At 33.9% G+C, this 26,923-nt stretch overlaps 1 protein-coding gene across 3 annotated transcripts; it reads right to left on the bottom strand.

Annotated features, from left to right (window-relative positions):
- Positions 1–541: 541 nt before the first annotated feature.
- Positions 542–26,734, bottom strand: LOC149425060 (uncharacterized). Of its 3 annotated transcripts, none has more exons than XM_089648792.1 (11): positions 26,258–26,734; positions 25,588–26,187; positions 24,742–24,993; positions 23,995–24,180; positions 23,655–23,831; positions 19,622–19,756; positions 19,204–19,514; positions 18,945–19,063; positions 9,128–9,408; positions 8,483–8,596; positions 551–3,021 (listed from the first exon to the last, which is right to left on the bottom strand). In XM_089648792.1, the coding sequence occupies exons 1-10, from the start codon at positions 26,351–26,353 to the stop codon at positions 8,534–8,536; spliced, it is 2,220 nt and encodes a 739-aa protein (XP_089504918.1). In that variant the 5' UTR covers positions 26,354–26,734; the 3' UTR covers positions 551–3,021; positions 8,483–8,533. The 3 variants fall into 3 exon arrangements, with proteins under 3 accessions (XP_089504934.1, XP_089504918.1, XP_089504925.1); XM_089648799.1 differs by lacking the exon at positions 551–3,021 and adding an exon at positions 12,648–12,702; XM_089648808.1 differs by lacking the exons at positions 25,588–26,187; positions 26,258–26,734 and having other exon boundaries at positions 542–3,021; positions 24,714–24,844.
- Positions 26,735–26,923: the final 189 nt, after the last annotated feature.

The raw sequence follows: 26,923 nt of genomic DNA, 5'->3' as shown, positions 1-26,923 counted from the left end.
TGAACTTTAATCGGTGGTGGGGGTACCCGCATTTTCGTTTCGGTCATGAGTCGGTTTTACTCCGGTCCTAGAAATTGCATGACGCGCGTAAAGAAGTTTCACTTCAAAAAGAAAGTGTGTACACGCGGAGAAATGTTCTGTGCGTCATCGCAGTAATCAGAAAGATTTATACTCATTTTGCATAAAATCCCATATTTGGCAACTACCCTGTTCAATTGCTATTTAATGCGTTACTCACAAATATTTGGTGAACCCAAATGAACACTTACTTTGTAAATTAATGCATTCTGCTGTGAGATCTTTGTAGCATGCTTCAAGATAAATACATATGTAGTTACATCATTAAAAAAAGTGTATTCAGGTAAAATTCTAATATTTAATACATATGTACAATATATACTACATATCTTTTTATAATTACGGTGACAAAGGATTACCATTCATAAAATACTACACTAATTTTAATACACTAACACATTAATCTATAAAACTGCTTTATTTTTACTTATATTACAAGCAATAATTGATATTTTGGAAAATATTAAATTAGTATAACATGGTAGTCGAAAATTATTATTACAAAAAACATAACAGTACAAGATTTTCTTGACTGACATAAAATAAAAGTTAACATCAATCTCAATATGAGAATACATAATTTATTATATTTGTGACTCTTGTCATATTTACAGGGAATTAATATAAAATACTGAAACACAACTGCTCTGAAAATTAGATAAAATTACATATTAATAAAAAAAAATTAAAAAATAGTGTATTTAGAGAATCATATTAGATAAATACATGTATGATAATGTGTAAGTGTGTATCGTGTGACACTATTTTTAAATTAAATAGAATTTCATAATTGTTTTCAGGAATGAATGCAAATCTTGGAAGTGGAAATTGACCCACTTCCCGACATCCGATCGAGCTGAAACTCGGCAGATAGACTCGTTGTCGATGACAATGCGTTCTATCAACTTTTGTTGGCAATCACGAATACACACGCAGACATATATGATATCTCAGAAATCGGATGACAATACAGAAGTTAATGTATAAAATAAATGTCGGTCCTACCCAATTGGGATTTGGTGCGGTTGACTCCAGTCCCTCTGGAGAAATTTCAATCCTCAGTCAAACCATTTTTTTTTTAGGTTTTAAAAGACATTTTCAAAGTTCACAGCAGTTTAAGAGCCAGTCCCTGGGGAGAAAGGTTCAATCCTCGGTCAAACCAAAAAAAAAAATTCTTCTTTGAAATTGGCTACTAACCAGCCCAAGAGATAACGCAACTAGGTCGAAAATTAAAAATAGATGTATTACAGGTACTTGAAAAAAACACTTTTTTACAGGTTGATTTTTTTCATCATTGTAAGAATATATTTATTCAGAAATAACTTTTACTTTTTTAACTTATTTTGAAGATTATAGCCATCAAAATAATATATCATTGAAAAAGAAGATAATACTAATAAGTCTTAACGAAATATGAAACAGTACAAGACACAGAAAAAGAAAAAGATAAAGATACCGTGACAGGTGTCTTAACCAACTTGACCATTGTTATGTTGGTAAAGACGCCTGTCCCGGTAAGACAAGAGATCCTGGGTTCGATTTCTGCGTCTTGCAGTGGCGGTCGGTGACTTTTTGTAGAAGGGATGCCGGACATCAAATGTTTATACTCGTACTTACTACGTACTTGATATCTAATATGCACATCTAGATGCTAGCCCACGAACAAGATACTATTAGGTACCGTCTAAAATTATCTCCATAAATGCATTAAGCTCTATAACTCAATAATTACCGATACAAAATATCATAAATGTGTTATTCGTATAAATGAAAAATAAACAAATAAAAAAACCATGACAAACTTGAGTTTTCATTCACTTAAACCTGAGGTCGATTCGACGCTCCTTCTTCATGAAGTCGTCGATGACACGGTCGTTAAATCCATGCTTATTCCACACATTTGTATTGTTTTCATTACAAAATATTACACACGGCCAGCAAAATTTTTCGCATTAATGATTCAATTATACAACCACACAATTCACTATTATCATTTACAGCGTAAGAACACGTTGGCGAAGTATCCATCTTATTTTGGGTGTTCATTTTTATTTATTTAAATTATGATTAAAAAGTAAATCGCAGGTTGATAATATTCAATAAGAATTCGACTTCAGTATTCAAGCTCAAAGCAAACTGTCAAAGCAGCGTGCGCATACACACGCACTAAGAATAATCAATGGATTAGTAATACAGTATGTGATTCTGTGCACTATACATATTAGCATTAAGAACGTTTTTTGTACGTTGGATGCTATCAGTAATATAGTATAATGTTGACGAAGATATTGGCTTGCGAGTCTCAGTGCGCATGCGCGTAAAGAATATATGTTCTAGTATTTGGGAAGACATTTAAAAAATCGCTTCCACACCACAGTATTGTGTGTTTTACGCATTTCACAGTATTTGAGAATGTATGTGTATTTACACTCACCGGCGCTGTTTGTATCGTGTCATTCGTTGTGCGTACACAGAAACGGGACGATAATATGCACAATGTCTTAAAATAATAATATTTGTATGATTTTTTACAGCGCCGTTTTTGTAAATAAATCACATTAAGGTCGCTGTAGAAATATTTAAATTGCAGTATTGCTGTTTACGGCTAGAAATCCAAATCTTTTTACTCTAAAATGCAAGGGATGCGGAGCATCAACAGCATATATGGACGGACGGTACCTGGTGTCTTGTACTTGTTTCATTTAGATTTATTAGTATTAACTTCATCTTCAAAGAATATATTAATTGTTATCCTTGTAAATTTTTATGCACATTTTTTAAATAGAAGGTGGTCTAGAAATACAAATAAATACTTGGCACAACTTACAAAAACTACATATTTGGATATTTATCAAAATATAGCATGGCAATACAAATCAGATCGGAGCACTCTATTCAATGTCATTAACTTGAAACTTTCGGGTGGCTTAACTGATATGGGATCTGAAAGCAAAGAAAACAAATATTTTATTTTCGAAGGAAGCAAATACTTTGGGGTGTGACATATTGAATGAAAAAACATACACTTAGTAAGACACCACTTTATTTTTGAATTAATAACAATAGCCAACCGGGTTTCGCTTGTCCCAAGCTTCATCAGGACTAAATATCAACTAAAGCAAATTAGATACAGGCACATATAAATATAGGTAAATGAAAACAATGAGTGAAAGAGATACAAAACAGATAGAAAGAGATGCAAATAGAAAATGTGGAGACAAATTATTAAGGATGATGAGGAGGGTGGGGGGGGAAGGAAATAACAGTTTCAGCGGCGGAATAAATTTAATATGGAACTATCAGATAAATTAATTTGGTTATTTATTATATTTAAATTATTATTAACTGCTTTTTTTATTTCAAGGGCTTCTAAGTTGTTTAATCTAATTCCAGATCCATTTTTATGCAATATTTTAGTTCCCGAGATTTTATCGAATGAATGATTAGATTCTATTAAATGATTCGCGAATTCTGAAAAGGCATTATTGTTTAAACATCGTAAATGTTCTTTTACTCTTAAGTTGACATTCCGGGCCGTTTTTCCGATATAAAAAGCAGAACAATCATTACAATTAAGTTTATATATGCCCGAGTGGCTTAGTTTGTCGTCTTTAAGACCCGAGTGGCTTAGTTTGTCGTCTTTAAGACGTCTGGAATTAGATTAAACAACTTAGAAGCCCTTGAAATAAAAAAAGCAGTTAATAATAATTTAAATATAATAAATAACCAAATTAATTTATCTGATAGTCCCATATTAAATTTATTCCGCCGCTGAAACTGTTATTTCCTTCCCCCCCCACCCTCCTCATCATCCTTAATAATTTGTCTCCACATTTTCTATTTGCATCTCTTTCTATCTGTTTTGTATCTCTTTCACTCATTGTTTTCATTTACCTATATTTATATGTGCCTGTATCTAATTTGCTTTAGTTGATATTTAGTCCTGATGAAGCTTGGGACAAGCGAAACCCGGTTGGCTATTGTTATTAATTCAAAAAGACGACAAACTAAGCCACTCGGGCATATATAAACTTAATTGTAATGATTGTTCTGCTTTTTATATCGGAAAAACGGCCCGGAATGTCAACTTAAGAGTAAAAGAACATTTACGATGTTTAAACAATAATGCCTTTTCAGAATTCGCGAATCATTTAATAGAATCTAATCATTCATTCGATAAAATCTCGGGAACTAAAATATTGCATAAAAATGGATCTGGAATTAGATTAAACAACTTAGAAGCCCTTGAAATAAAAAAAGCAGTTAATAATAATTTAAATATAATAAATAACCAAATTAATTTATCTGATAGTCCCATATTAAATTTATTCCGCCGCTGAAACTGTTATTTCCTTCCCCCCCCACCCTCCTCATCATCCTTAATAATTTGTCTCCACATTTTCTATTTGCATCTCTTTCTATCTGTTTTGTATCTCTTTCACTCATTGTTTTCATTTACCTATATTTATATGTGCCTGTATCTAATTTGCTTTAGTTGATATTTAGTCCTGATGAAGCTTGGGACAAGCGAAACCCGGTTGGCTATTGTTATTAATTCAAAAATAAAGTGGTGTCTTACTAAGTGTATGTTTTTTCATACAAATATTTTAGTTTATTAACCCTGCACAAGTTGCACCTAAAACCATTGAGGTATTATATAGTCTTATCGGATGGGGAACTTCACACGATTCCATTCTAAAACCAGTCCTCATAGTACAAACGGCAATTTTGAAAATTATACTTGTCCCCTAGAGAACCCCTACAGACATAGGTTGTTTCAGAGAATTTGAACAATTCATCAAATTTAAAAGTTGATTTTTAAGTTCTGTGACGGTTCTATTCAAGTTCTTTTATTATATCATTATGGGCCAGTTCACTGTCTCTAAAACAATTATTTTCAAAAGATATTTTAATTTATGCATTTTAAAACCAGGATAACTTTGCACACACAAACTCGAGTCGATTTGCAACATAAAATGTATGTTGCAATGAGGATCTTGTGAATCGATTTGAGTTTGTGACCAACCAAAATACAATTAATATGACTTTTGGGCCATGAAATGTGCAACATTTCTCTATACATAAAACTATTTAATGTCCTCCCTCTTGCAATAAAAACCATTAAAAAAATAACCGACTTCAAAAGAAGTATTAAGATATGGATTATAGACACGGGAAGGTAGAACATAGATAAAATGATGCGACCTAACAAAAATCAATATTATGTTTTTCTTCTGTATGTTTTTCCACTATATGTTTTTCTTGTAATGTTGTTTTTGTTATTATTTCGGTTTATAATTCTGTACCCGAGAAGCATACGGATGCAAGTCCAAAAAGCTAAATGTTCAGGAGAGCCAAAATACTTTTTTTTCTGTAAGTTTGGTCTCATAACTTCTGCGGATATTCATGATAATTGATTTTTATTTTTTATCCTATTGAATCAATTAATTTTGTATCGAAAATGAGAAAATAAAATAAAATATTTTATATGCAAAGCCTAAAAAAAATGTTTTAAAAAAAGCATTGTGGACTTGAGTCCTTCTGCTTCAAAATGATATTGAATATTTTGGTATGACACATGGTATATTATAAAGGGATCAATGTTGAAAACTTCACTTGGAAGCAGTGGCGGCTCGTGACTTTTGGGTGTACTAGAGTGGTAATAATATAAAAAATGGCATTTCTGATGTTTTTATAGCTGAAAACGATTTTTTATTTTTTTTTGAAAATCGATTTTTTGTATGAAGATTTTCAGGAAATTTCAGTATAGCCGTGCGCCGCACGGAATTCCTGAAAATCTTCATACAAAAAATCAATTTATCTAAAAAAAAAAAAAAATTAATTCAGCTACAACAACATCAATTAAGCCATTTTTTGTAAGATTAGCACTCTAGTAACCCAAAATTCACGAGCCGCCACTGCTTGGAAGTAAAATAATAACTATATGACAGGTAAATATAAATATCTATTTTATTTATATTTATATTTCCCTATAAATAAAATAGATATTTATATTTACTAGGTAAATATAAATAAAAAATCAAATGGATATTTATAGGTAAATATAAATATAAATAAAATAGATCAATGTTGAAATTTCATTTGGAAGTAAAATAATAAGTATATAACCGGTATATATAAATATCTATTTTATTTATATATTTTTTTATTTAATTATAATTATTTTTACAAATTATTGGTATTTTCCATATCTTCGTCATCTGACAGAGAAAAAAAAGATTAAAAAAAATAAGTGTAAAAAAAGTGCAGTGGCTCTGGTACCCACTGTAACATCTTTTGTAGGACACCAAAATTTGGTGTATTTAATGCGATTGGAATTGTATTTACCTGGGGCAATACCTCCGGGGTGCTCAAAACGGTTCCATGATAAATCGACAATTCAACACACCTTTAAAAAGTGATATAAAGTCATTAGAAACGATGAAAAAAATAAATTAAACCTAACCTAACCCACTTAACCCAGTTAATAGAGATTTTGTTCTTCACTTTACCATCACTTTTCATGACTTTATATAACTTTTTAAAAATGGGAAATTATCATGAATTATCATTTTGATGATTTATCCGGTCACCGCTCAAAACACCTCTCCCTTTTCTTCTAATATAATAATATTTAAATTCAGTTTCCTGTAAACCATTTTTATACAGTAGCATCCCCGACACATTTACGTCAGCTCGTAGCCATAAAACCGTTGATATTAGGAAATCCTTACCATTCATATTCTTCTTTCGATATACAAAAGGTGATTGTGAACCAGTTTTAAAGGGAATTTAAATATTTGAAATTTTCTAAGTTCATTGAGTGTACAATGTACTGATTATTAGTTTTGCAATATCTGATGAATTGTTCCCGTTAATTTTTTTTGTCGTGCGGTAAAATATTTGGAATTGGGTAGTTTTTTTTTGCCCTTTCAATCGCTGAATGGACAGAGTCTACTTCCAGGTAATAAAAATTTAAGATGAATGATCTTGAGGTTTTTAATTTTTTATAAAACCTGCCATACGTAGGATATGGCTATTGTTATATTTCTATTTTGACCTGCACAGTTGTCAGACCATACGGTTATTTCTTCAACATTATTCCCCATATCGCTGTATATCCACTTTAAGAGGCAAGAAGCTACTTCATTTGCCACCTGTTTTCCATCCCTATATAGTCCATTCAGTAGTATAATGATGAGGTAAGGTAAATGTAAGTAAATAAATAAATAAGTGACATGGTCAGGTCTTCAATAATAATATCACCACCTATGTTTCCATCAGTCTTTTAAGAAGAATTCTGTTTCTTGAGCCTCGTCATACATTCATACACGGAAATACTCTTTTTCATCATTATTTATTGCAGGAATGCAATAAATAATGATGAGAGCACTGGGATTGTTCTGTTTAGTTCCACAGAAAACATAGAAATTAGAGGCAGAAGGACGCAAAATGGACTTGAGTCTACATTCGAATGTTTACTTCCATGGAAAGCGTAGTAATGTTAGAGGCAGAAAGATGCAAGTCCAATGTACATCTTTATGCTTCTACGGTGTGAATGTGCTAATGGTTCTTGCATCCTTATAATATTTTTGAAAATACCATAAATATTCAAGATAGGGCTATCATCTTTCTGCCACTAATGAACATGATAATTTACTTCATGTCTTCATCAAAAACTCATTTCTTCAAATTTTGGACTTGCATCCGTATGCTTCTCGGGTACAGAATTTACTTCTAGCTATATTTTGAAACTCCTACAAAAACTAACATAAAACAACTTGAGCGAATTGATAATTCACACAAATAACCATGTACAATGTGACCTTAAAACGGGGTACCCCAGTTAGGTCACATTCTTTTTAACAGTTGTAAAAAATTATATATGGAGTAAACATCAGCCTTCAAAATATGGGCAACAACGTTGAGCCAATTGGCATCATGACCTTCAGTAGGTTACAAGCACTCACCGGGTCTCCAAGGATCAATGCAAAATACCTACACCTATGCTAAGATACCTATTGCACAAATCGTTCTGGAAAAGATAGAAAAAGCAATGGTATAACCTGATGTAATTAGGATTTTACCACAATTAATAGTCGTGTAAATAGGCTATATGATGTTAAAAAACTCAAGCAGCGCTTGAAATTGTAACTCAAGTGCTCCGAGCCATGGTGCTTCGTTGAGTTAGTTCGCAGTCGAAAGGATTCGGGTGACATAGAGTCGCCACAGCACCCTTCCTACTTCCCATTTGGGAACAATATTTTACACCGATTTTGCAAGGAATGTAGACTCTATTTATATAACTCAATACACTAGAGTTCAAATCCCTGCTCGCCTGCCCCGGTTCGGGCCACGCGCTGGACTCCAATACAATGCCAAAAACATGACCTAAAGGACTTACCGCTCTGCAAGGAAGGTAGTCAAAGCTTTCATACTACTGGTGTAGAAAGACTCACTGAGTGCCCCGGCGCTGCGCTCGCCTGCCCCGGGCCGCCCCTCGCCCGCGTGCTGAACCCTACAATTCCACAAACAATTCAGTGAAAGATGACATTATAATGACAAATAATAATAAAGTAATTCCCATACAATACAATGAAAGATAAAACTTATACATAAAGTGAAAGATGACATTATAATGACACAAATAATATTAGAGTAATTCCAATACAATGAAAGATAAAACTTATACATTATGCCCCGGGCCGCCCCTTGCCCACGTGCTGAACCCTACAATTCCACAAATAATTCAGTGAAAGATGACATTATAATGACACAAATAATAATATAGTAATTCCCATACAATACAATGAAAGATAAAACTTATACATAAAGTATAACTTAAAAATAAGATTTATCTTTCATTTTAACAGATCGCATTTGAAGAATAAAATTACTGAAATATATAAATTGACGAGGAAAAAACCAGAAATACGCATTAATGACCAAAAAGGCTCAAATATGCAGTACGCCTTGCAAATGCATATAATCCGATACCTATTAATAACATACGAAAAGAGAAACTTTTTGCGTTAGTTGTATTACTTACTGCTGGTGGTGGGGGGGGCTGAGGGAGCTGATCCAGAGGGGGTATGTAGGAGGGGGGGATCATGATGGCGCGGGATTGATTGGCCCGGTAGTGCTGCGTGGGGGCCCTATGGGGCCTCCTGCTAGCTGCCCCCCGACCCCGAAGAGCCATCAGACTCGACATCACTCCACTGGGCAAAATTCCACCGGCGAAACCCATAGCTGTAACCAGTAGGTCCATCGGATTGTTCGTCGCTGTCGTACAAGTAGCTGCCGTCGTCGGAGGGCTCTGAACTCTCACCACTTGAAATTAAAGAACCTCATTTAAGGTTGAGGGGTTTTAAAGTTCATCACATTAACAAATTGATGATCAGCCAGACTCTGAATTTGAGACATTATTTATTTTTAAGGTTCTCCTTTAAATTCTAATGTTTGGTCATGACTTTTTTGCTTGAAAACTAATCACAACATGATAAAAAGCTGAAACAAACAGTGAATCTGCATTTAACGGGATGGTTTGGATTTTTTGATGATCATCAAATTGATGGAATTAGAAACACATCTAGCTAAGTCATGCCACATCAAACTAAATAATACCTTGTACTTTTCCGTCATCTGGAGGACATTTTGAATAAATTGTGGGTGTAGAAATTGGACAAAATCCAATCTGAACTGAATCTAAACGATGGCCAAAACAGCCCTCGAAGAGTGAAAGCCAGAAACATTAAAAAATATGCACATGTATTGGTGTGTAAAAGGTGTTATGGTATATTTTTTAAGGAGTGTAAAAAATGTTTGTTGAAGGACCTTGAATGTTAGTGTAATTACCGCTGCACATAAGACAATAATATGTTGTATGTATAAGGAAGAAATTTCATTAAGAAAAGGGGCACTCGTTTACTTCCTCACAGCGGTGGCACTGAACACAAAGCGGTTTTGCACAAAACGGGCGTGGATGTAAATTGTATGTAGGTAAAACAGTTCATGAATATAGTTCAGCTAGCGATTTAATCTATGGTAAGATCTCACGCAGAGGCGGTTTATAGTTAATGATGCAGTGCGGGTTATTGTAACAGACTGATTGAAATGTGCACAGAAAAGGTGCGGGAATAGAATGAAGGTAGGACAAGGGACAACAATATTATCTCAGTACAGTGGTTGCATGTATGTATATATGTGTGCATGAGATGTATGTGTAAATTAATGTATAATGCGTAATGGCGTAACCATGTATATAGAACCTAACTTTTAGGAAGAATAGTGGATAAATTTAATGACGAAAATGAATGAAAAATTTCTAATTTTTTTTTTAATGGCTTAGATATCAGAAAAGCATCTAATACAGATCTACAAACTTATTTTTGTCGTCGGGGTGTCATAGATATTCAAAATTAATTTATTTTAAAAATTTCATTCATTGTTCCTATTTTGGCCACCAGCATAGTTAAGTGCGTAAAGCTGTAATATTGTAGGTATCTTAAGCAGTGGGGATTCATGATCTAAATCATTGTGGGTTTAAAACTAAAGAGATTTAAAAAAGGAAAGAATATCAGCTTTTTTTGAGCATCTTTTCTTCTGCATAGCCGTATTTGGCCGGCGTGGTCTAGTGGTATACGCTTTTGACTACAGATCCGAAGGTCGCGGGTTCGAACCCGGCGTGCGCAAATAAATTTTATTTGATTAATTTGTGTTATTTCACAATTAATTAATTTAAAATAATATATAGTATATTTGCGGCACGTTCCAGAGTGGAAGATACTCTCAGTATCGCCCTGGTGTAAGACCACCATTCAGAATTGAAACGTTGCTTGAAATGGCTTTAGCCGTGTTTGGTGACCAGATCTGAATAGCCAGGTACTTCCCCACCTTCCTCTTCCCCATCTCCCTCCCCTCCCCAATACCCTCAGCCTCACAACATACCCCAATTGGGGATGCCATAGTCTCACTGGCTCCAGACGGGAGCAGTTGGGACTCTTGTGCGGTATTACTGTAAAAAAAAAAAAAAAAAAAAAAAAAAAAAAAAATAGAATATAAGGAGTCATATGTCATTTTAAAAGACTGATGATGATGAGATCTAGAAGACTGTTTCGAAAAGAATTAGTTATTTGCATACGAAGTTTAAACATAAACGTAACAAAATAATAAAAAATGCCTACTACACTAGTGACTTGAAACAATCCGTCCTAATACATTTGTGGCTTAGGAATAATATCCCGAAGTTAGTACAGTTACCTCCGGACACCTTGTGTAATGAGTTGCATTAAAGAAAATAATTTTAAGTACGAAAATCACAGTTCGTGATTTTTTAATGCTATTAAACACCAAATAATTCTTGAAGTGCAGAAACAAATAAAATCTGTATACTAATATTGTGACCCGCATATTATTATAAAGGTGAACAAATCTGTGTATGTACGTGCCTCAGTCCGTAACCCACACGCTCAGCGCAGATATGTCACCCAAAACCATTCGGTAATCATCATAAAGTAACGATTCCAGTAGTCCAGCAACGCTGAGATACGTACCAGCACCATTTGAAACAGAATGTATGTTGTTTGAAATATCCAATAGGTTTTTTAAGCTTCATTGCGTTCTGGAATCTGCACTCAAGGACCGCCGGGCCTATTTCCTATTGGTGGATTTGTTTACTATGGAGTTGAATTTTTTTACTATGTGAGGTGTTCAAACTGTATTTTAGAAAAATAAACCCTGTCACAAATATGATCATGTACTTATTCTCGTTCTATTATTTTATTTTCATATCTAATACCTACCCTCTCCAAACCAACTTTTGAAATGATGTGACTCCATATTTTCAATGAAGAAGAAAAACTGCTCACGAAAAGGCGAAATTCTTTATTCAAAAACGCTTTAATGTTGAACTTCCAATGATTTAGACCATAAACCACCAGATAAGAGATAATGTTTTTTTTCCTTCTCTCAGGGTTCTCAAAAGTTGCATATGACTCCAATTAAAATGTTCAGATTCAACAATAATTTTGAATATCAGTTGAGCGCCGGCGTTTCCAATTGATAATCTGAAAACAATACTTTGTGGGAATTTTACCCTCGGCGCACTAGAGGTATTAGGCCATGGGATCTAATATATATCAAAAGTTATAGCGTATCAAAAGATAATATTCCACTTCTTTTTCGCACATTTCAATGGAGATATCAATCAAACAAAATGCATTTATTAATAAGTAAAAAAAAATCTCTTCAATACCAAAAAGATTATGTGCACAAAATGAGGTAAATATTATTAAATATAAAATGCAATAAAAATAAAATTTTCACACACTGTATTAATACTGTAGCGGGGGTAAAATTTTTATAAACTCTACTGAACTGCTTTCAGAATTATCATTAAATTATTATCTATATCATTGAACAGTGAATATACTCTGAAACAACAAAAATGTTTTAAACCCAATGAGAGTTTCTAGCATGTTTTTAGAGGTCCATTTTTTTGTGGAGCTTATTAGAAAATATAATATTGTTAGGTCATATTAGATTTACAATTAATAAAGTAATGAATGAACCTGTTTCTGCGTGCTGCCGAGCCCGAGCTGTCATGAGTTGGGATATTTTCCATTTCTGAAAACAGTTCAGCCGATAAACTACCACTGTTGCGTACAGTACTAATTCCTAATGGCTTCCTTCAATTCAAATTCATACTGCAACTTCATTAATCTTATTCATATTATGTTCCTACATACATCTAAATGCAAATTGTTTATGGAGAAATCAGCAAAACAAACCCAAAGAGCCATTACCTTATTCTTATTATGATGTACTTCTAAATGTAAATTGTATACAGGGTGTATCGGCACGTACCCGACAAACTTTAACCAGCTATTCCTTAGCACATTTTTTTCATAATAAATAATTTCCACACTCCGTCACTGTCATTGGCATTGCTTCTCGTGTTTAACAGCTGTTATTAGCAAGTGTGTCGAAAAGCGTCTTCGCTCTATCCTACACACTAAATAATAATAGTTAAAAATGAGACGAATGGTTTCATTGTTTCATTTCGTTGTGATTGTAAAAGCGTGCATTATTCAACGAAACTCGAATAAAATGTTGCCAGATGGGTTTTCAAACTTTGACAAAGGATAAAACAGTGGTTAATTAAAAAAAAACGTTACCGGACAGCAAAATGGCTTTAACATGGTTAAAGTTTGTCGGGTACGTGCCGATACACCCTGTATAGAAAAGTCAGCAAAACCCAAAGATCCCTTAACTTATTCTTAATATAATGTACTTCTAAATGCAAATTGCATATATATGGAAAATTCACAAAACAAACCCTAATAGCCATGAACTTATTCAAATTATGATGTACTTTTCTAAATGAAAATTGTAGTTGGAAAAGTCAACAAAACCCCACAATCGAGCCATTAAGTCCCCAATGAGAAAGTCCAATCAACTTTTTAAAATAATATTCACCATCCAACTTATGCCGGAATCTTGAAACTAAATCATCTCATTTTTTAAATATAAAAACATAGTTGTTCATTTATCCACAATGGCATCTCGGTTGGTTTCTAATAACGTCAGAGCCAGACCGGACTGTTATAATATTTTTCACTGGAATTCCTCATTGGGCATAAGTTTTAATGTTTTATGTTGCTACATATTTATATAATAATACATACAAGTATAAACAAAAATCACTTTTCTATTTCTTTGTTTGAATATTCACTTGGATAACAGGATTTTCCCCAAATAATTAAATAGTATACAGTATATACCAGGTTGCTTCATGGTGACACTTTTCTAAATTTCAATATGGCACCCTCTTAATGTGTTTAACCTTATTATAAAAAATTAAAAAGATTTTTTATTAAATTTGTTTCTAAATTTAATACATATTTTTTTCTTATACAAGACTAGCTGACGTGTACCCGGTGTTGCTGGGGGTTATCCTCAGGAGATAGACATACCATCGCAGACTTTTCTGTAGGCCTTTTTAAGATATACAATTCCATAGTAGGTACATTATTTTGATATATTTCATAAGGTTTAGCCAGCGTTAGCTATGTAAGCGCCTGAAAATGTTTTTTTATGACTTGATTACAAAACATCAAACTTTCTCTACTTCCCCTAAATATAATATGCGTGTATTATATATATAAACCTTCCGGAAGAAATTGGAAACTTGTAGGTTAGAAGAACTAAGTGCACAAGCAGACAGACGCGGAAAGCGATATTGTTTTATACTATTTAGAGATGTTTAAGCTTATGGATCAAACGAAGTGGGGTGATAGGGGAGTTGATTTACAATCAAAATTACCGTTATGTGGTGGTCCAATTCTTAACACTTTCAATGTTATACTGTTTATTTATTATTTTAATATGTACTCAGTACTCCATTTAAAAAATATATCAAAAGAAAGTATTTTTATTCGACAAATGGTATAGCGCCGCTTTTATGAGATATCACCTCAGGGGCGCTTGATGCAGGTATTACAATGATCTCCATTTCCTATTGCAATAGTAAATCTCGTTTTTTGCAACAAATATATTTTTTTTTTAACACACTTTAATCGGGAAGAGTAATTCTACCCGTTCGGTCGATTGATGCTTAACGTCGGGAAGGGTAGTTCTACCTTCTGCGCCCGCCTCATTTCAATGGCAGAAAAGAAGAAATTATCTGATGTTTTTATATGAACATTATATACCAATCTCTTTATAAAGGTCCCAACTATATGTACATAATTAACAATTTGCAATGCAAGTCTTTTTTTTGTATTTATCTTGGAGTCTTTTGTGTACATCGATATTTCAACTAAAATGGCCTATATTATTGAACACCTGGCACTTGATAGGTATTGCGTTTGAAGATCAACGAAATAAGTAATTTAGATAACATATTCTGTTATTCTAATAATTCAATTCCTGGAACCAGGGTTTTTATGACCATGAAACCCGAAACAAATCTTTCTATCTCTGTTCCGCACCCACTCAACTCCTAGGTGCGAGCGAACGGAGAGTGTCGAGCATTTAAAAACAGCAGGTATCGGCAAACACAGTTAGGCGGACCATAATAAATATTTACAAGTGCGTGCCAGTTTTTAAAAAGCAAATTGTCCTACGGTTGTGTTCCGAGGAGATAATATTTATATTTGCTTTTTCAAACCTTTCAAAATGGATTCTGAAAATTACGAAAGTGATAACGAAATCGTCGCAGATAATTTATCTGCCTGTTCTAGTAATTATTTGCCTGAATTCTTAGTGAAAGAGAAGAATCTAGTGGAAGTTAAGAAATTCCTTGTACGAGAAGAATGTCAGTGATGCCATTACAGTTCAGTGATTCTGAAGAAAGTGATATGGAGGAAGTACAAGGAAATATTAGATGAACAATTTTTAGACGTAAACTATAACTGATTATATAAAGGTGATTAAAAACTTAAACCTAATAGTGTATGGTGAAAAAAATAAACAATATGTGAGCAATACGAGAAGCATTCTACGCTAAGTGATTATTTTAAATTTCATTTGAAAAAATAACCAATATTATTAGCACGTTCCGATGGTTTTGGTCCGCTGTACCGTGCGAGGGGCAATTGCACACATGGTATTTCAATGGGTAATAATGTGTTACTCTGACGATACTAGAGAAGTGGCAATTGTTTTTGTTTTTATAATGATTTGGGCTTGGTGAAAATATAATAATTTGTAATTTTATAAAATTGAAACCTAGTTTATACTTAAAAAATTGAACCCTAATGACTGAACAATGACTTTGTTTTCGATTTATTATGTTGCATTAGAAATAATACTTGGTTTTCGGCTAGAAATTTTATAGCTTGGGTATGCTGAGTTAGTATGTAGAAAATTTTATTGAAATATTTCCATTATTTTCGAAGATATAGCGATTTAAAACAAATTAAACTAATTCGCGCGGGACCTTTATTTTCGCCCGTTTTCAGCGGTCAGCCGGCGAAAAAATAACCCGATCAAAGTATGTTAATACAAGCAGTAGAATGAAGCCTATACAAAAATATGTGCTAGAGAAAGTTAGAGCACAACTAAAAAAACTTGTGCAGTTTATTGATTCCATCAGGGTATATCGATCATCATTGCTGTCGATTCTAATTTACAACCTAGTTCCTGTTCATTACTGCTCTCCTTCTCGTACACATATTTATTTTTTTGTACACACATCTTGCTTATTTACATTCACAGATATTTACTCTTCTATTATTCTGACTCTCGACATGACAATTTACTTGATTCACTTGATCGTACCATGTCTTCCTCAGGGTACCCTTCACTGTTGCGTCATATATTCTCCTGACACTTTTTTCTCCATTCATTCGCTCTACGTGCTCAAACCATCAAGGATAATTTTTCGAAATCAATTTTTTTTAAATCATCTCAAGTGCGCTATAATAATAATAGGATAATTTGTATAGCGTCATTTTTATGAAAAATCACGTCAAGGGCATGATATATATCTACGATACTAACATTATAGTCTTGCATTCGTTCCTGATACACCTGTTATAATGATTGAGGACATTGAGGTACCTGTATATTATCATTATACAGAGTCCCAGAGTTATGATCCTTGCAAAGTGGGTGCAGGGGGGGGGGCATCTGCCGATATTGCTCGACTCGCGAACGAAGCAGTAAGTAGGCGGCCGGCTCAACAATAACTGCCGCAAGCAAAATCGTATAGAAAGCAGGGAAGAAAAGGGTCTAATTAATGCCAGCATGCACACTATGGGCCCCTGTTAACCATTCAAGCCTCGGAAGGACATTAATAGCCACAAACATCATATTCCATTAGAGGCTCTGAAGGACAGATCTGACCGGGGGGTGTTCATTCATTATAAAAGTATTTTTATATTTTTTTCTATAATGCTATAAATAATTATTCTTCTCAGTGTATCTCAAATATTTATACATAATTACATGGATAAAATCATATGACTACAAATTGGCGGGTTTTGTTCATTGACAGTTGAAAGTTAAAAAAATATTTATATATTTTTAATTGTATAAACGGCATAAAAAGAGAGCTAACAGTTTTCTTACTAACTCCGTACACAAAAGGAATAAGTTTTTTAAATATCAAATTCTTTAAAAATTATCGACGTTTAGAGTCAAAATGTCCCAGTAAGTTAACATTTTCATGTTTGATATGAAAAAATTATTTTTTAGAATTGTCAATATTTATTTCAAAGATAATTTTATCTTGTTTTAAAAGTGGTATTTCTTTTTATGACAACTTCAAAAATAAGAAACATTAGTACATTTTAGATACCTCGGGAGCATTCCGAAAGTCCATGAAATTTCACCGTCACCGGGACTTGTAGGTAAAAATATTTAAAAACCTGACGCTTTTTATAAATCAGGCAACCTCCCCGGGTGTGGTTTAATTTACTGATCCTTGTGTCGTATCCCAGTTAGCTCCAGGTTACGGGATAAGAACTTTAAGATGGATTATTTTTGGCAAATACATTTAGACGTTTGGTTATACGTTTGGTTGGGTAATAAATTTTTTCTACACAAACACATGTGCGAATTTAGGGAAAAAAAAATTGGGTGTGTTAGTGTTACGATCTCTAAATAATTGAGCTATATCGGAAAAAAACAACTATAAAAATAAATACGTAGAACTGCAGTTCATCTCATTATTCAAAAGCATTACATGTTAAAAGTGTTTTATTCAAAAAAAATTGAAAATAACGCCATCTATCGGCATAAAGTTTCTAAATATGTTTTATGTTTAAACTTAAGAGGATATTATGTGCCCTTTACGTGAACTTAGAGGGTTCCCCATTGAAATTTTAAAAAGTGCCACTTAGAAGCAGCCTAATTATAATACATTATAAAACAGGGATGCACAGACCGCATTTCTATACATATTGTCATATTTCTTATTTTCAATGCAAACTAAATCTAACTATTAATTATATCTTTTATTGTATTATCAATTCTTAAAAGAATTTTCCAAGAAATGCTGATTAAAATATCCAGTCCATAATAGATTTATTTAACCTTTACGCACCTAAAGGTAAAAACCACGGATTACCCAAAGGTAGGTTTCCCATATAACGCGGAGTGATCGTGTCTCTTGATACTCTTTTTTCCCTTTCTAGTAACACTCAGATATTAGTTACTATTTTTTTAAAACCTACCGTTTTAACCAGACGTCGCCCATCTTTGCCCAACAGTCAATCAGTAATGCAAAATGGTAAAAGAGAGTACAAAATCGAGCGTAACTCAAATCTGCACTCATGGCTAGTTGGGGGTAGTAATATCGTCGGAATTGGATAGATATTATAGATATCTTAAAAAATCAAAAATATTTAAAGGTATGTAGTATTTTTAAAGTAGTCAACTACCAAGTTTTAAAAATAATTATGTGATGTATAAAACAACTTAGAAATTACACAAAACACTCATTTAGGGGATGTGTATTACCCCCCTCAAGTGTGGAAGGGTTGATAACCCCTTTGGAATTGTGGTTGAAAATGTGCTCAGCTGGAGCGTATTGATCTACAAAACGATGACAATCTTCATCATATTTTAAATAATGGTAATCTGTGATAATGCTTTATTGATAATGTGATATTGATAATGTGATAATGATAATGCTCCCCCCCCCCCTCCCCTAGCCCCCTCCTGACGGTTTATGCGCCCCTCCTCTTAAAAGGTCTGTGCACCCCTGATACAAAACAATAACAATAAAATTTAATTTAAAATGGACTCTCAGGTAAGTGTTATGTAAGTTATTAAATGTGGACCTGCTATAAATCTAATTCTAATACATTGAATTTGAAGCTTTTAGAAATGAATGTAATAGATAATATATATGAGCTTACTTTGTCTTTCCACCAATGTTTGTTTCCGCTTTTCTTTTACGCTGGCATCCATGCTGTCCACCATTTTCTCAATGAAGGAATCCAGTACTATGCTGCGGCACTCTGACTTTATTTTGGCTCTGAAATTCAAAATAAGAGTTAGGGAAATTTCTGATTTTATGAAGTAATGTATTAAGTAGATCAATGATTCATTGACACCCAAAACTTTTAATTTGGTGATAGAAAAACACAAACATTGAAAAATATTAAAGGATTTAACCTGCAGACAGGGCACTCTTTTTTCTTCCGCTTCCAAGTGTCTATGCAGTGCTTACAGAATGTATGGGAACAATTCAGGGCAGTGGCTTCAATAATGAGATCGGCACAGATGGAGCATTGCAGTTCTGATTCCATGATCTTGTTGACGTTATCTAGCACTTGAGCCCTTTCTTCGCTGGCAATTAACATCTGAGCTGCAAATCCTGAAGTTGACGGAATGTTACAGGCATCGGTAGTGAGATCAATGACAGCAGTAGGTTGACTTTTTTTAAGGTTGATAATTTCTTGAACACTATTCATTTTCGAAGTTACCTAAAAAGGAAGGAAAAAGAAGTTGAGAAGTGTTGGGAAACGAGTACATACATATAAAATCATCTATCCTCTTTATAATGAATAGATGGAAAATAATTTATATCAACCACTTCTAGCTCGTGTTCCATTTGCCTGATGGTGGTATTACAGGTCTCTGTTTCTTGGTTGAGAAGTGAGATGAGGAGTCCCTTCTCTAGTTCTACTTGCTCTTGGACCTTGGCTCCTTTCTCAACCAATTCTCGCTGAAATAACACAAGAACAAACTAATTACCGAAAGTGATGACCTACAATGAGTCAATTATACAAGGAACTAAATCTTCTCCCTGCCACTGTATCAATTATACAAGGAACTAAATCTTCTCCCTGCCACTGTATCAATTATACAAGGAACTAAATCTTCTCCCTGCCACTGTATCAATTATACAAGGAACTAAATCTTCTCCCTGCCACTGTATCAATTATACAAGGAACTAAATCTTCTCCCTGCCACTGTATCAATTATACAAGGAACTAAATCTTCTCCCTGCCACTGTATCAATTATACAAGGAACTAAATCTTCTCCCTGCCACTGTATCAATTATACAAGGAACTAAATCTTCTCCCTGCCACTGTATCAATTATACAAGGAACTAAATCTTCTCCCTGCCACTGTATCAATTATACAAGGAACTAAATCTTCTCCCTGCCACTGTATCAATTATACAAGGAACTAAATCTTCTCCCTGCCACTGTATCAATACTGTGTCCTTGATTTTTGTGTAGAAATATAAGCCAAATTCAAATTATATTAGGATTCGCAAAGCGATCATATGTACAAATAGTTTTACATGACTTTTTTTTCGGAAAGATTCCATGCACTACATCTTTCCATATGGTTTCGGTATGGAAAATAGGAATTGTTCTAGTTTTATACTGATTTTCGTCCAGTTTGGGGCACAATATTTGGCAGCAGCTATCATTGTTTTACATATTCGGTATAACTAAAAAACTTGGTGAAAATTTTATTCAATTGATAAACGACCGTGTATGTGAAAACCTTACTAATTGAAATTTAATGTAGAAACTGATATAAAATGGAAAAATACATAAGATTAAAGCACACTTGAAGTGAAATAACACAAAACTGCGCTACATAAATGTTTAGTTGTGTTATTTTGTTCTTATTATTATAAATTGCTTATCCAGTCAAATCTGTTGTTTATCTTTTATGTAAACTTCAAATAATAATAATTTCTCATTAAATTTCGGAATTTTTCCAAGGTATTTTAAATGTTCTATATTTTTGTTCATTATGAAGATGTTGTAAAAACAAATACCATTTTAGAAACTAGATAAAATTACCTTTAAGATTTATATATATTACTTTGATATATAAAAAGCGCATTATTTTAATTTCAAACATGAAAAAAAATGAATAAAAAAAGCTTATCATAAACATTTAAGATTTATTTTGTGAGACTCGTATTCACTCCATATATGGACAACACATTCCATATTTTTTTCCTGTCGACTCGGTCGTATGCTTTTTGTAGATCTACAAAGGTCAGTGAGCATAAACAATGAGAAGATCTGGTCCATGCACCCCCTTCCACTCATAAAAGCACCTTGCACATCCCATATTTTATCCTTTGTTTCCTTTCTTACCCTGTCAATCAAAATTCTACCGTACAGCTTGCCAACTGAGCTTAGCTGGCTAATAGACCTATGATTGCCACATTCCATACATGACTCTTTACCTTTGTATAACGGCATGATCACAGCCCTTCTCCAATCTAAAGGGTTGTAACCCTCCTTTAAAGATTGGTTAAAAAGATTGGACAACCATGCGAGAATTATATTGCTATCTTCTTTAAAACATTCAGAAGCAATATTGTCGAAACCGAAAGCCTTACCATTCTTCACACATTTAATCGATCTTTTTATCTCATCCATTCTGATTTCGGTAACATTCACCCCATCATCGTTCATATCTGATTCGCTGCTCATCAATCACTGCCACTCGAGTCGCTTTTGAAGACAAAATACTTCATCCATCTCTCTTTTATTTCTTCCTCATTCGTCAACATTTTCCCATCTTTCGATTTTATCACTTTCATGCTTCCGTTTTCTGGACCACTCCGGGACCTTTTGACTTCCTTCCAAAACAGTTTAATGTTTTCTTGGAAGTGGTCTGTCATTTTGATTCCATCTTCCAGGCATTTCTTTTGGTCTTTCACTCCAACTTTTACTCTTTTCTTGCATCCCTTACACTTATTTCGATCAATCACTCTCTTCGCTAGAAGCACTGCCAGCCGCTGACAGACACAACCGTGCTTTCTTCTTCTCTGAGACCAGTGCTTTAATCTCATCATCCCACCATGCATCACCTTTCTTCCTACCTTGCGTACTTATTCCACACACCTTTCTAGCAGATTTACAAAGACTCACTTTTATGTGGTTCCATGTTTCGTCTACGCTTAGACTGTCCATTTCCTTCTCATTCAATCTCATCTCTGCACAATTCACATATTTAATTCTCATATTATCATATTGCAGTTTTTCTATTTTTACTCTTGTTGGAGTTAATACCGTTTTCACTTTAGAGTGCCAACCGTGAAAGAGGTTTACTGTCAACACTACCAGAAAGTGGTAGTTTCAACCTCAGCCTTTCTGAAAACCCTTGTGTCCTCGGTAACAGCTCTCATCCTAGAGTCAATTACTACAAAATCAATAATTGACCTCTCATTTCCTCTTTCCCACGTATATTGGTGGGAAAGAGGAAATCTATATGATCGAAGAAAATATTCGACACAAACAGGTTCCACTCTAACCATACTTCAAGTATTCTGTTAATGTCGTCATTCGTTCTTTTATCCCCAAACATACCAAAAGCCGAATCAAATCCGTCACGTCTAATTCCCACCCACCTAAACAAATTGCCTGCCATTATAATCCTTTCATTCATATTTTTTAGTATTATCTCATTACATCATTCACACCAGTCCAAAAATCATCTTTCACTTTGTCACTTTCAGAATTAACAGTGGCATAGCATATAACAAGAAACACCCTTGTCAAACCGATTTTGAATCTGATCCACATTATTCTCAGACTTACACATTCATACTGCAACGTACATTCAACCATTCTGGGAGACAGTAGCACTGCACCACCCTGACAAGCCCTCTCCGTATCTGGTCTCCCAGACCAAATGACGAGACTATCATTATGCTGCATTGTAGCTCTCCCTTTTTTCATACTCTATTTTACAAAGTGTGTCCAAACATTTGCTCACCATTATTATTTATTATTTATTATTTTTTTAAAAACATGACATATTACAGTGATCTTTGGCTGTCCAACTAGGAGATTACCTGTTTTAGGACAGTCAGAAATAGGCAGATTTATTAAAAGCGATTCTTGTTTAGTCTAGTGTATTGACTTTTACTTAGTTATTGCACTTTATAAATAATATGTTGTACATATTACATTGTATCACACAATTCATTCATCTTTCCTTCCATTCCTCCTCTTATATTCCATACACCAATTCGACATCGTTTACGTTCCGTCCTCCTCTTTGCGCCACCAAAGGTCTAGTCATGTGATGGATATCGAGCTTTATTGACATCGATGTCATTTTCTAAAATATCTCCTGATTAAAAAAAGTTGCTGTTCAATTGAGCCGTGGTACGTTTATCTGGGAGACGTACAAATATGGCTCATCAAAAAGAGCTAGTTCAATTGTGACTCGTTCATAAACAACTCGCTACTACCTCCATCTAAAAATTAATTTGTGTACCGATCCCCGCTTTGGGATAACTATGAAAATCTTGTGTAAAGATAGCTTAGGTTAATAATTACAATAAAATATATATATTCTTTTCGCTCGTTGAAAGCAGTAATTTGAAGCAATTTTAACAAAGAACACAAAAATGTACAAAACAATAATTAAAAATAATTAATTTAGAGCTTTGATAGGGGTATTTTAGTTTGATTACCGCCCCATCTACACATTAATTCTGCAAATGTATGTAGCTCCCCTCACAGAGAAGACAATTTAACAAAATAAATTATTTTAATTATAAAATAAGAGATTTTATCATTAAAATAATTACGCATTTCAAAAAGATGGCCATACCAACTGCATTTACACTAACCTGTAAATTTTGAATATCCTGCTCAGACTGTTTGCTTTTTTCCAGTAGTAATTCCTGCAGCTGCTCTTTTTCTCTTTCCTTTTCACAGAGGCGTTCTTCAAGAAATCTTCTTTCATGTTCTAACTTCTCTTCGGCCTCTCTCCTTGCCAATTCTACTGCAGCATTGCGGGCTGCAAGCTTGTAACGGAAAGAATTTATATAATATTTGATACAACACAAAACTATATATCACCCTGGAAATGTATACAATGGAATGAACGCACAGTAAGCGATCGGGACTATTTTGGCCTTCAGAGAATAAAGCAGTATAAAAATAAAATACAAGAGAAAAAATGCCAACCTGCTCATTCATTTCGTATGCTTCTCTTTTTAATTTTTCAATCTGATTTTGAAATTCTTTTTCAGCCAATTCTCTGTTCTCTTTAGTGAAATGTTCCTGCATTTCCATTTGTATTTTTAAAGATTCAATATGTTTCAGTTTGTTTTCCTGATCAGCTGCCATCTTCTCTCTAAGATCATTAAGTTCCTTCAAATAAAAGAGCAAAGAATTACTTGATTGTGATATTATACAATAATGTATGTACAGAGTGGCACGCCGCACTTGAGTCTTGAAAAGGGCGCCCTGAAGACCAAAGGGGGTAGCTTTTTCGGTAGAGGCCTACTTTTCACACGCGCACTTGATCGTCGCAGTGCAGCGGGCTTTCTGTTTAAGGTGAAGAGTTCCCCTCCGCGGTCGTATTCCTTCCGGGCAATCTATTCACCCTACGGTGGGTACATGCATGCAAGGGTTCAGAAAATGTGTCTATCCTCCTATCTCCCAGGCACTCTGCTCAGAAACATTATGTCACCCTGGGCATTTTAAGTCAAGCCAAGCTGAAAGAGTGCAAAAAAACTTCCAAAAAAGGCTTCTCGAGTATGCGGCCCAAGGAGGACAACTTTTGCCTAATACCTTAGTAATATCAAATTTAAAAACCGTATATTATCAAATACCCTATGTTATGTTTTTTCAAAAAACGTAAATGCCGCAAGCCACCCTGTATATAAAGTCAAACTGTTTACCGAAAGCAGCATCTAAACCGTAGCATACCTTTTCTCGAGCTGTTTTTAAATCTTCGGTTTCTTGATATCTCAAGGATTCCATCCGTTCTCTTTCATCTTTAAGTTCCTGTTCTTTTTCAATCAATTGTTTTTCTAGACATTCTAATTTGCGTTCCTTCGATACGGTGACTTCCTCTAAACGCTTCTGAAACTCATCACGTTCCATTTTTAAACGCTCAATAAGAGCATTGTTTTCTTCTTCTAATTTCTTTTCATGTATCTTTTGCTCCAACAAAGTTGCCTAGAAATAAATTACAGATCTGTGTCAATACGAAGTTAGTTAACCTTTGCAAAGTATTACCAATGTTTGCAGAATAAAAGCGCATCCATGACATTTTATAATAAATCATATATTATCTCTTTTAAACTTTGAAACGCTGAACTCTCGCAACCTAAAACAGTAGGTAAAAACCCCACAAAATGTATTAATGTCAGATATCCGTATGGATACATCCGCGCTCAACGGATACAAATTGTTTGTATCCAATAGGTACTTTTGGCACTTGAGAAGTTAAAAGCATGCACGCGAATAGATGTGCATATCACTGAAGTCACAGATAATTCAGACATTGTAATAACAATAATAATAATTGGATCATTTGAATAGCGCCATTTTGGGGATTATTCTACATGATATTACAAGTAAAAGAGATTTAAAAAAAAAAAATTATATTCCAAAATTTTCAAGTAGTTTTCTGGCAAAAATGTTCAATTGTTTATATGATAAAAAAAAGTGGAATTTCGAGTCACTTATCTTTCTTGCTTTTATTATCATATAAAATCACCTCCCGAAGTTATTGTACTTTACCCCTGGACATGAAACTCAAATAATTACCTCGAACCGTTGAATATCTTCTTTCATTCTTGTTTCTATTTGGCGTTTTTCTTCAATACTTTGCTTTACTAATACATTTTTTTCCCCTTCAATTTCATCTTCCCGACCTTTGAGGTCTTGAATCTTCTTGTCATAAAAGTTTTCTAAGTTGAGAATCTTTTCTTGGAGACTTCGCTCTAAAGTATTTTTTTCGTTAATGATTTCAGTTTGTATTTGTTTAGCAGTGTTCAATTTTTTTACCATATTTTCCATTTCAATGGTCTGAGTGGAATCAAACTTGTCCTTTGCATCCTGGATTCGACCACCCACATTTTCATAGCTGGAATTGGAATGTTTTCTTTTTCGAGACATTACTTCTTCATTTTTAAAGCAAAACTTATAAGTAAATATACCACCGTGGTCAAATTGGATAATGTCCTGATCTTTGAGTGGAACATCTTCATCCTTTGTAATTTCCTTTTCGTTCACAAAGATTCCACATCTGCTAGTGTCCCTGATGGTCCAGGAAGAGTCAGAATTCTGCTTCAGTATGCAATGGGAGCGCGATATATTCAGAGAGGCTATCACTTCTGTGTTGTTCAGGGACCGTCCAATCGAAAACTGCAAATAAGCACATTCATTGAATATCGAATCGTTTTGCATTGACGTAAAGTAACAGAACAACAATTACCTTTGAATTATTAACTTTAATCACGGAATGGCCGGAAAATTCGCTGTCTAGAGGCTTTAAGCAGCATAACACGGGATGTTGAATTTCCGCCATCATAGAGAAATATGTGTTGTTTTTAAATAATGCGGCCAATTAAAACGGCACTGTTTCATCTGAATACAATCCAAATGAATTTTGTGGAAAAGGGGATTAGTAAAATGCATGTAAAATGTCACTACATTTAGAAGTTTAACACACTTGATGGCAAAAAAAATCTAAAGCTCCGTACGCCATTTAATTTTTTTAATCTATGGAAAGAGTTTGTTCGCTTTTTAAGCTAATCTTAACTATTTCTAACAGTAGTAGTTAATGAAAAAATATTCTTGGGCATTTTAATACTCGGAAATGCACTAAATTATGAACTGTAAAAAATCGTAAAAATGCAAGAAAACAGGTATTGACACTGTTGACTGCCGTTGACACAGCTGACCATAGATATACCCGCTGACACCATAGATCATAAATATGCCATAGATGCATAGATTTAAGCAATGGACACTAGCGATCGGCACAATCGATGAATCGTAGATGATTTTACTCGATCTTTTTGACAAATCGATTCTGTCAAAAATCATCACACAGTTCAAGATTGTATTGAAACGTCATCGAACCGATTCTGTTGAAAAT

This window comes from Hesperophylax consimilis, chromosome 3, assembly GCF_061612785.1.
Source record: "Hesperophylax consimilis isolate HC1 chromosome 3, BYU_Hcon_1.0, whole genome shotgun sequence".
Lineage (NCBI taxonomy): Eukaryota > Metazoa > Arthropoda > Insecta > Trichoptera > Limnephilidae > Hesperophylax > Hesperophylax consimilis.
Note: the sequence above shows the minus strand (reverse complement) of the source record. Positions and strands in the feature narration are given on the sequence as shown.

What these genes read in the sequence shown, in the direction of transcription:
- LOC149425060 (XM_089648792.1), bottom strand. Translation starts at nt 26,353, where the DNA reads ATGATGGCGGAAATTCAACATCCCGTGTTATGCTGCTTAAAGCCTCTA. An exon ending in TAAAAACAGCTCGAGAAAAG is followed by an intron (nt 24,181 to 24,741) that starts GTATGCTACGGT and finishes TTTTATTTGAAG; the next exon opens with GAACTTAATGATCTTAGAGA. An exon ending in AGCCCCCCCCACCACCAGCA is followed by an intron (nt 8,597 to 9,127) that starts GTAAGTAATACA and finishes GTGGAATTGTAG; the next exon opens with GGTTCAGCACGCGGGCGAGG.